This window comes from Sinocyclocheilus grahami, unplaced genomic scaffold (genome assembly GCF_001515645.1).
Source record: "Sinocyclocheilus grahami isolate Dianchi unplaced genomic scaffold, SAMN03320097.WGS_v1.1 scaffold255.1, whole genome shotgun sequence".
NCBI classification, from domain to species: Eukaryota; Metazoa; Chordata; class Actinopteri; order Cypriniformes; family Cyprinidae; genus Sinocyclocheilus; species Sinocyclocheilus grahami.
In genome coordinates, this window is record NW_015505434.1 from 1,216,104 (window position 1) to 1,227,434 (window position 11,331).

An 11,331-nucleotide genomic window follows, 5' to 3' on the forward strand; every position below is an offset into this window, starting at 1 on the left:
AAAAAAATACATTATTTAGTGGGTAACAAATAAAAGTGAATACATGTAGGGCTAAATCTGGTAGGCCTACACATTGCTCTTTGTATTGTTGTAAAATACATAAAATGAAAAACAAGTAATATATTTATATATAAATATATACTATAGTAGTCAACATTTGAAGTAGATCAAAACCTTTCATCAAAGTTGTCCTAAAACCAAAACAATACCCGTTCTTGTCTTAGGGCAGCTTTGATTAACGTTTTTGATCCACTTCAAATGTTGACTACTGTATAAATTAAAATACATTTCTTTTAAATGTATAACAGAGTAATGAGGCAGCAACATATGATAGAAAAGACAAACAAGAAAGGTTATTAATATTCTTTCATTGCACAAAAGTATTATGATACTAAAGGCTCCAAATACAGAGCGGCTCAAAGTGCTTATGCGCATCACGTGCGCAGAATGACGCGCTTGAAGCAACATGGAGTCACACCGCGCAGTGCTCCGCATAGAGAAGTTCAAAGCACAAAGTGAAGAGATATTGATGCGTAGTGTATTAAATAGTTTATTGAGCCTTTTCTTTTAACGGTTTTAAATTTCAGTTACTGTGCTCGTGACGAACAATTCATAGTGATCTCTACTCCAGTCTTGTGATCCAACCAGATATCCGGTAGAAATGTACATGATTTAGAAACAGCAAGAAACTCCAGCAAGATAAATTCCTTTTATGCAAAACCATTTATCTTTATTTACAGATCAAGTATAACATTAGGAACATTTAATCATCTTGGAGAGAGCTTCATCGTCTTGACTGTCGTAACCGAACGCGACACGCAATCTGAATGCTGAATGGAGGATGACAGACAGCTGCAGTGGAGAGAAGCGTTTACGTGAACTTGACTTTAATATTCATTTATCATTTGTACCTCACATTAAACTATAGTGCACAAAAACTTTATGGTGCTTTATAATGTTTTTGTGGCTTTCGTGGGGCTTAATAATAACACAGAATAGTATATGCACTATATCGGATTTGGATCGGTCTAGTCTGACTGATACCCTGAACTAGCAGAAAATGCCAGTATCGAAGCGATACCGATACTGAATATCGGATCGGCGCACCCCTATTAATTACTCACCTTCATGATGTTCCAAACCCGTAAGACGTTCGTTTATCTTCCGAACACATATTAAGATATTTAAATATTTTAAAAGCACTCAATTACTACTGAGGTAAGTCTTAAGGCCCATTCACATCAAAGACGATAACAATATAACAATAACGTTTTAATATTCATTCAACTATAACAACACAGAGCAACAATACCTTTGGAATAATTTTCAGAGCATTTTTTTTACCCAGCTGACGAACGACAAAAACAACAGCCTTTCAACATCCACTCGACTTAAAGAGCTCAAGATGACAGGGCATTCTTATAACAAATGGAATTGTATCATCTGGTAGAGCTAACAGTTGAGGAAAATCACCCTGTCAGTGAATCCCATATGGATTATATAGCCCATATGTACCTTCTTCCATGCATGTTCCTGAGTTTTCCTTTCTCGTGGTTCCTGCAGATGGTCTCTTTCTTTTTCTGTCCTTCCCCTTCCATATCTCTCTGGCCTCTGCCAGGTGCTTTTCTAGTTTGTTTGATCCTGATACCACTTGAGAGAAAATGGTGGAGTCTAAAAACCTTCTGTGCTCTGTGTTTGTGTGTCTAAATGGGAAACAAGAACATTTTCTTTACCTCTGCTTATGGTGGAAGAATGGACTTCAAACGCACAGCCCCCTACTTGTTGGCTAAGCAAAAGATGAGGGTCAGCTGACAACACAGAAACAGCTGTCCACAGTATGTGTGTGTGTGTGTGTGTGTGTGTGCGAGCACATTATGAGAGCATACAGTTTTTACAATTACAACTTTTTTATTGTATTTCTTCATATCTTAAAGTAAATTATATTCCTGTGATGCAAAGCTGAATTTTCAGCAGCCATTACCGCAGTCTTTAGTGTCACATGATCCTTCAGAAATCATTCTAATATTCTGATTTGCTGCTCAAGAAACATTTCTTTTTATTATCAATGTTGAAATATTTTTGTGGAAACTGATACATTTCTTTCAGGATTAATCAATAGAAAGTTCAAAAGAACAGCATTTATTTAAAGTCATCTTTGCCAACATTATAGAAGTTATACTGTCACTTATGATCAATGTGTTCATGTTTTGAGACAAAACCATAGAGCATGGTGTAATGTCATGCATTTGATTTGAAGGAAAGTACATTTCAAATGTGTAAAATATAAATATTTCTCTTTGCACACAAATTACTTGTGTGATTACTATATTCATGTATAATATGGTACTGAAATTATACTTTAAGGTACTGCAAATAATATCAGATGCGTTATTTATTTTTTGAGCAGACACATTGTTTGCTTATCGAGAGACCTTGTAATTGTACCTTTTAAGAAGAGAAAATTAATTTTTATGGTAGAAGACTGTTAATTAAAGGTACATTTTATGGAATCCTTACACAGACTCTGGCATTGTAAATTTAGCAGTATCAGCAGAAGTATTTTAGAGTTAGATTTTTTAAATTCATGTATTTATACAACTTTACTTTGTTGTTATTAACATGGAAGTTAAAAAGACAAAACTAGTCGACAACACTACTGCCATGGTGGTTCTACTGCTTCTAAGGGAGTGACTGCAAATTGGACATCTTTCTCACTTCTGACTGCTGAGATTACTCTCTCCCCTTTTTCCTCCTTTGGAAAATAGTGGAAACACAATATTGATTTTGTTTTTTTCAAATATGAATTTAAAAATCAAGACTTGCTGTGCTATATTTATATTGTATATATTGAGAGCTATGTGTATTCTTTGGGATAATATTTATCTTTTTATTTATCTACATCTCTTGTCTGTTTTTTTTATTATTCAAAAGAAACCCCTCCATCTGCTTATATACCCCCAGAGGAGCCAATGACACAGGACTGTCCCCAGCCAATGGACACTAACCTGCTAGCTCAGAACTTGCCATTGGAGCTCAGCAACCAACCAGGTACACTCCATTTGAATTATAAAACCTCACTAAAATGAGACACCACACTAAGCTTCAGCCACTCCAGCAAAGATATTGCCCGTTCCTTAATGCTATCAGCAGCTGCCTGCCCACACTGCAGGTGCAGGAAGTCCAAACACAAACATACTCTCACACACACACAGGTGCAGACAATCTGACTTTTTGTTCTTTAAATATGGTTAATCTTGCAGCAAAGTATGTCACGTGATTATGAACAAAATTGCATACATTAAGTTACGGTTATACAATATCTGAAAATAATGTTGTTCTTTGAATAACGGTAAACAGTAACTTTAATAATTTATTAATTTTCTCTATTTTATTCCACATCCTGCTAAGTGTTATCAAACAATGTTCAAATTGAAGGTTAAGAAAACTAATTAAGTGGACGTACATATGCAGGCTGTGCTCTACATGTGCAGAAAAGATTTTAAATGTAAATGTTACAAAATTCTGCAAAGTTTTGAAGTAAAAGGACAGTTTAAAACAAACAACAACAAATATATATATATTTTTAAAGAATTAATTGGTAAATTCCTCGGTAAAATAAGTATTTGGTCACCTACAAACAAGCAAGATTTCTGGCTCTCACAGACCTGTAACTTCTTCTTTAAGAGGCTCCTCTGTCCTCCACTCGTTACCTGTATTAATGGCATCTGTTTGAACTTGTTATCAGTATAAAAGACACCTGTCCACAACCTCAAACAGCCACACTCCAAACTCCACCATGGCCAAGACCAAAGAGCTGTCAAAGGACACCAGAAACAAAACTGTAGACCTGCACCAGGCTGGGAAGACTAGGTAAGCAGCTTGGTGTGAAGAAATCAACGGTGGGAGCAATTATTAGAAAATGGAAGGTATATACTGTGTGTATATATATATATATAATTAACATGTAAATGTAAGATTTTGTAAGTTTTTACATTTATATTCAATTATATTTGTTTCGATAACTTTACAGTTACTGCTTTCATAATGAAATGTTTTTGAATGTCCAGCAACAATATTTAGTCATAATTATTGTGCTTCAGTTCTCTGTTGTGTTCTGTCTGTTTGGAACCTGTATGTGTGCTTCCACTCATACAGTGAAGTTTAACGGAGTTTTGCTTGCTGTCAGAACAATATAACCATAAAATGTAAAGTATGTGCTGGGAAAACATGTCTGAAATGCATTAAGCAGCAAAGACATCTGTCATTACAAGCCAGTAAACTATATGAGCACATACATTTGCTTAAAGAATATATAATATAAAGCATTCTCATGTTTAGGACAACTAGGGATGTGCACCCTCTGCTAATTTTTTTGTGTGTTTTGTTCATAGACTGATATTGAATATTTGTTATTTAATTTCATTATCCAAACAAATGTGTTGTTTTGTTTATTTCTATTATTCCATTTGTTATTTAAGCACTGTTGGGCTGTGAGTTAGTATTGACTATGGCTAATTGTTTACAGTTAGTCAGCAATAGCTAAAATGAACACTGCATACATTACTTTCCTGAATGCTATAAACACCTTTAATATGGGTTAATTACAGGGTTTACGTTCCCATCTTATGCAAAAAATAGTCTTAACACAATGTTTAACACACACATTCGTGTTTATGGCATGAAAATAGCCCTGCACTTCAGAAACAATGATTCCAATCATTTCCTTATGCAGCACATTCAATATACAGTTTGTATGTAGTGACGCACAGGAGGTGAGGGGGGTGTGCGGAGAGAAGGCGAGCTGTTGAAATATTTGTGGAAGTTGTGGTACCATCAGAATTTTGGGATGCACACTCAAGCTGCATCCTGTGGAGTGCTCACTTCTATTGTGATAGGCGAATGGGAAAAGAGTAGACAAAACACACCTGTGGCCCAGTGTCACAGACCAGAGGAAGCTGGGTAGAAATATGCCATAGATAAACACGTTACCCTCTCTTTGGGATTTGCACAGTTGGCACAGCTGAGCTGTGGATATCAGAAAGAGGACATTTCGATGACTGGTGTTTTATGGGACCCACAAGTTTGCTTGCACTGTGGTGGGATTTGATACGGACAGCTATCCCACTTGTATTATGCTGATTTGGTTGTATTTTGTTGGCCCTTGAATAGTGCAGGGTTATAACCAATCACTGCAGCCTGTTACTAAAGTGTTACCATTAATAGCCTAGCAACAGTGACCTCATATAAAATACCCTAGTAAAATTGATATGCCCTCTGCTGTAAGAGATGAGATGCAAGTCTAAATCTGTAAATCATATCGCTTAATAACATTCAAAGACACAATCCAACAGTAAAGGTGAATTAATATATTCCAAACTAGCAAAATAACATGATTTGGAGGTTGTGCCAATACAGTACAAAAAACATATAATAAAAATATAAAGCATGCTAGCCTGTGAAATTACCAACTTGTCTTAAAAGGCAAAAATATAAATATTAATATTAAAAATACACACTGCTGTTCAACAGTTTGGGGTCAGTAATTTTTTTTATTTTTTATAATAATAATAGTAATAATAATAATAATTTATTCAGCAAGCATGCATTAAATTGTTTAAACTTGATAGTTAAGATTTATGTTACAAAATATTACTATTTCAAATAAAAAATAAATGCTGCAAAAAACATGTTTTTCCACAATAATATTAAGCAGCACAACTGATTTCAACATTGATAATCAGTGTTGGGGAAAGTTACTTTTAAAAGTAATGATTACCATATTGCGTTACTTCCTAAAAAAGTAACTAATTACGTTACTTAGTTACTTTTTGTGGAAAGTAATGCGTTACGTTACTTTTGCGTTTGTTTCGCGTTACTTTTTAAATATGAGCAGGGCTTGATTGTTTTTAATATAACAAGTTCTATTTATAGCAAATGTAAAAGCCCTTTCACACCAAAAAGTATAATGAATAAACCTCAGGCTGAAGGAAAAGTAAATTCACGCCTGTACAGTAGAACACAGGAGAAGAAGGTTCAACGCTCTTCAGCAATAAAAAAACAATGAAGCACAGTTGTTAGTTTATCTAAAGTCATTTTTGCTTATTAGTATGGTTGAACTGGATCCTCAAAGGTCAGCAGCAAAGACATTAGTTAATAAAATGGGATTAGATACATTTGCGTTAACATATTTAATTATTGCAGGTTTGCATCATATTCTGAGTTTGCATTTCACTGTTTTAATTCATTTTGATGAATACTAAATCTGTTTTTTTTTGCGTGTGGGATGAATTAATGCACATTCACATTTAGTCTAGAACTACATCATGTTCACACAGCACACACAAAGCCTCGATTTCTCCCAATATGGGGACAGGAGACTTGTCGGTCAATAAATGGGAAAACAAAGTAACTGGCGTTACTTTTTTGAAAAAGTACCTCAGATTTTCTTGTAAATTAAAAAGTAATGCGTTACTTTACTAGTTACTTGAAAAAAGTAATGTGATTCGCGTTACTTGTAATGCGTTACCCCCAACACTGTTGATAATACTAAGAAAAAATTTTTTGAGCAGTAAATCAGCATATTAGAATGATTTCTGAAGGACCATGTGACACTGAATACTGGAGTAATGATGCTGAAAATTCAGCTTTGCATCACAGGAATAAATTGCATTTTAAAATGTTGATCAAATAAATGCAGCCTTGGTGATCTTAAGATCTTAAGAGATTTTAATTTTCACACCATACTACTTTATTTTAATAGAGTAAGTGTATGTGTGCTTGTGTTCAATGAGTTAATGAGTTCCTGTGCAGATGTTCAGCCTGTGGCATATGCGGAACCCAAACACTGGTGCTCCATTGTGTACTATGAGCTGAATAATCGTGTGGGAGAGGCTTTCCAGGCCTCCTCAACCAGTGTACTGGTGGACGGCTTTACCGACCCCTCCAACAACCGTAACCGTTTCTGCCTCGGTCTGCTGTCGAATGTCAATCGCAACTCGACCATTGAGAACACTCGACGCCACATCGGAAAAGGTTTGACTGAAATGATCACTATATAAAACAGTATCTGCCTATTGTGTGTTGAATTGCACAATTATATAGCACTAAAATATGACAATGAATTGATATGATAGTAACATGATACCGAAGTGCTGTTAATAAGCTAAATATTCATAATGTAAACTCATAATCACCTTTTCATCTATTTTGCAGGAGTACATTTGTACTATGTGGGAGGAGAGGTATACGCGGAATGTTTGAGCGACAGCAGTATCTTTGTTCAAAGCCGCAACTGCAACTATCACCATGGTTTCCGTAAAAGCCCTTTCACACCAAAAAGTATAATGAATAAACCTCAGGCTGAAGGAAAAGTAAATTCACGCCTGTACAGTAGAACACAGGAGAAGAAGGTTCAACGCTCTTCAGCAATAAAAAAACAATGAAGCACATTTGTTAGTTTATCTAAAGTCATTTTTGCTTATTAGTATGGTTGAACTGGATCATCAAAGGTCAGCAGCAAAGATATAATGGGATTAGATACATTTGCGTTAACATATTTAATTATTGCAGGTTTGCATCATATTCTGAGTTTGCATTTCACTGTTTTAATTCATTTTGATGAATACTAAATCTGTTTTTTTTTTGCGTGTGGGATGAATTAATGCACATTCACATTTAGTCTAGAACTACATCATGTTCACACAGCACACACAAAGCCTCGATTTCTCCCAATATGGGGACAGGAGACTTGTCGGTCAATAAATGGGAAAACAAAGTAACTGGCGTTACTTTTTTGAAAAAGTACCTCAGATTTTCTTGTAAATTAAAAAGTAATGCGTTACTTTACTAGTTACTTGAAAAAAGTAATGTGATTCGCATTACTTGTAATGCGTTACCCCCAACACTGTTGATAATACTAAGAAAAAATTTTTTGAGCAGTAAATCAGCATATTAGAATGATTTCTGAAGGACCATGTGACACTGAATACTGGAGTAATGATGCTGAAAATTCAGCTTTGCATCACAGGAATAAATTGCATTTTAAAATGTTGATCAAATAAATGCAGCCTTGGTGATCTTAAGAGTTACTTGTATTTTAATTTTCACACCATACTACTTTATTTTAATAGAGTAAGTGTATGTGTGCTTGTGTTCAATGAGTTCATAACCATCTGTGCAGATGTTCAGCCTGTGGCATATGCGGAACCCAAACACTGGTGCTCCATTGTGTACTATGAGCTGAATAATCGTGTGGGAGAGGCTTTCCAGGCCTCCTCAACCAGTGTACTGGTGGACGGCTTTACCGACCCCTCCAACAACCGTAACCGTTTCTGCCTTGGTCTGCTGTCGAATGTCAACCGCAACTCGACCATTGAGAACACTCGACGCCACATCGGAAAAGGTTTGACTTGTCAATGAAATGATCTCTACATAAAACAACTATTCTACAGTATCTACCTATTGTGTGTTGAATTGCACTATTATAAAGCACTAAAATATGACATTGAGTTGATATGATAGTAACATGATACTGATGAAATGGCCTGTCTCAGAAATGCTGTTAATAAGCTAAATATTGATATAATATAAACTCACAATCACCTTTTCATATATTTTGCAGGAGTCCATTTGTACTATGTGGGAGGGGAGGTATACGCTGAATGTTTGAGCGACAGCAGTATCTTTGTCCAGAGTCGCAACTGCAACTATCACCATGGTTTCCACCCCACCACTGTATGCAAGATTCCCAGTCTCTGCGGCCTAAAGATCTTCAACAACCAGGAGTTTGCTGAGCTCTTGGCACAGTCCGTCAGTCACGGTTTTGAAGCCGTCTATGAACTCACCAAGATGTGCACCATCCGCATGAGCTTTGTAAAGGTAAGTTAGACTATATCAATTAATAATTCAAGGGATCGTTCATCCTAAAATTTAAAGTCCCCATGAAATCAAAATTGAAATGTTTTGGCTTTTAGTATGAATATGTTAGCCTTATAGTTATCTATAAGCTAGTGTGCTCCAAAACAATGGCAAAATTCATATTTAGAAGATATAAGCAGTCTCTCACTTCCGCCAATATGAATCAGCGGTCACCCTGCACTTCATCTTCTCATCAAACTTTCTGTCCTATCAAATGCTCTCTAGAATCTGAAATGTCCCGCCTCCTACAGTATAAATAGATGCTGAAACTGCGGCTGAAATAGGTCACTTGTTCACAGAATTAGTATTTTCTGTATGCTGAATGGCAGGTAGTGCACTATATGGGTACAGCGTAATATGCTTTCCATTTGGTCGAAAGAAGTCTGGTTTCGCGTTGTGTCACGCACACAGTCTGCTCCGGTCCGGATAGCACAATATCACATAGCAGTTCATATGTGCGAGTCGCACAGACCACAAAATGTATCGGACCCATTTGAATTCTACAAAGAATGCTATATTTTATAGCGATTTTGATCAGATTAGGAGGAGAAACGGTTAGACAAACGGCACTAACGAGTAGAAGAGATAACACCGGTGCCCTACACCAACATAAATTATACAGTTTTCAAACTACACATCGTCAGCATCATTATAATCGCTGTTTTGCTTTAGTAACAGTTTAATATTGAATATAAAAGGCTAATCTATTAGACTGTGGCTGTCATAAGCTGTCAAATGCGGCTTTTACCAAGCTCAAAGGCTCTGGCCCAAGCTGTGATATACACGAAACACTATTGGCTATTTAAAAAGGGGGTGGGGCTGCTCAGGCTCAGTTAACCTTTAAAGGGAACATCGGATGTAAAATTCACTTTAACATGGCAGAAGTTCATTAAATGCGTGTTAGCAGTGCGTGAACTGCTAACACACATTAAAATAAAGGGGTCATATGACGTTGCTAAAAAAGAACATTATTTGGTGTAATGAAATGTGTTCATGAGGTTTAAGGTTTAAAAAACACATTATTTTCCACATACTGTACATTATTGTTTCTCCTCTATGCCCCGCCTTTCTGAAACGCATCGATTTTTACAAAGCTCATCGTTCTGAAAAGCGAGGTGTACGCTGATTGGCCAGCTATCCAGTGCGTTGTGATTGGCCGAATACCTCAAGCGTGTGATGGAAATGTTACGCCCCTTACCATATTGTGATGCCCTGTCCGGCCGGAGCGACAAGACAAAAACATTAAAACCCATTATAAACGAGGCATTTGTTGCATCAAGTGGGGACATAATTACTGATTATAATGACTTATACTGTTTTTTTACACGTTGCATTGCATCGCGCCGCATAAACATAAAACCATGTCTGCATTTGTGATCGGAGAAACGACAAACAACAAGTGCTACTCTACACTGCTCAAAACTCACGTTTAAATCGTCAGTGGCAAACTCTTTAAATATGAAAACGTACTTACAGTCTGTGAGTCAGCATTATTTGTCAGAACACCGGCATTGTAGGCTACTCTCCCAGGAAACAGTCCTCGTCCTTCGTAAAATGCGTTGCACACATCTGAATATTTGGTTTGAACTTTTCTTGAACAGCGATGTAAATACAACTTAACCACTGATTTCTAGTTGTGTCCTCTTTTGGAAGGACAAACAAAGTAGTTTTGCTTTCACAACGAAACACACAGCGTCTCCATGACATGGCGGCATCAGCAACAATTCTACAGTGAAAATCAAAGTTACATCTTTCTTTGTGTGAACATTTGGGGGGCGTTATGCAAATCTTCCCAAACAGTGACGTAGACATGTGGGGGCGTGTTTAAACGAGGCGTTTTAGGAGGGCGTGGACGAGTCTTAACTTTCATAAAGAATATCTCTTTGGGTTTGGGACTTTAGGGATTTTATCTATTCACGAACAGCTTGTAACACTCCAAAGAGAAAGGAAAACTTGAAATCGCATCATATGACCCCTTTAAATTAAATGTGCTAATTAAATTAAATGTGTTAATTAAATGTGTTAATTAAATTAAAACATTAAATGTGTGATCTGCAGCAGCATGACTGGTCTTCAACGAGCCCAAAAGAGCCCATGTTACACCTCTCTTTATCTCCTTGCACTGGCTACCGGTTGCGGCTCGCATCAAGTTCAAGACATTGATGCTTGCATATAGAACAGCCACAGGCTCAGTACCCGCCTACTTCCACTCATTACTATGAATCTACATCCCCTCCAGAAGTCTGAGGTCCGCTAGTGAGCGACGCCTCGTGGTACCATCACAGAGAGGCTCAAAATCACTTTCCAGAACATTCTCGTTCACCATTCCTGGCTGGTGGAATGATCTTCCCACCCCTATCCGGAATGATGAATTCCTGACAATTTTCAAGCGACAGCTGAAAACTCATCTCTTTC

At 36.7% G+C, this 11,331-nt stretch overlaps 1 protein-coding gene across 1 annotated transcript in view; it reads left to right on the forward strand.

Annotated features, from left to right (window-relative positions):
* Nucleotides 1-11,331, forward strand: part of LOC107598763 (mothers against decapentaplegic homolog 1-like) — a 23,499-nt gene that overhangs the window by 7,298 nt on the left and 4,870 nt on the right. The window contains exons 3-5 of the mRNA XM_016290198.1: nucleotides 2,932-3,048; nucleotides 6,811-7,032; nucleotides 8,621-8,877. Of these exons, the coding sequence (XP_016145684.1) occupies nucleotides 2,932-3,048; nucleotides 6,811-7,032; nucleotides 8,621-8,877 (596 nt within the window). The remainder of the gene's footprint in view (nucleotides 1-2,931; nucleotides 3,049-6,810; nucleotides 7,033-8,620; nucleotides 8,878-11,331) is intronic.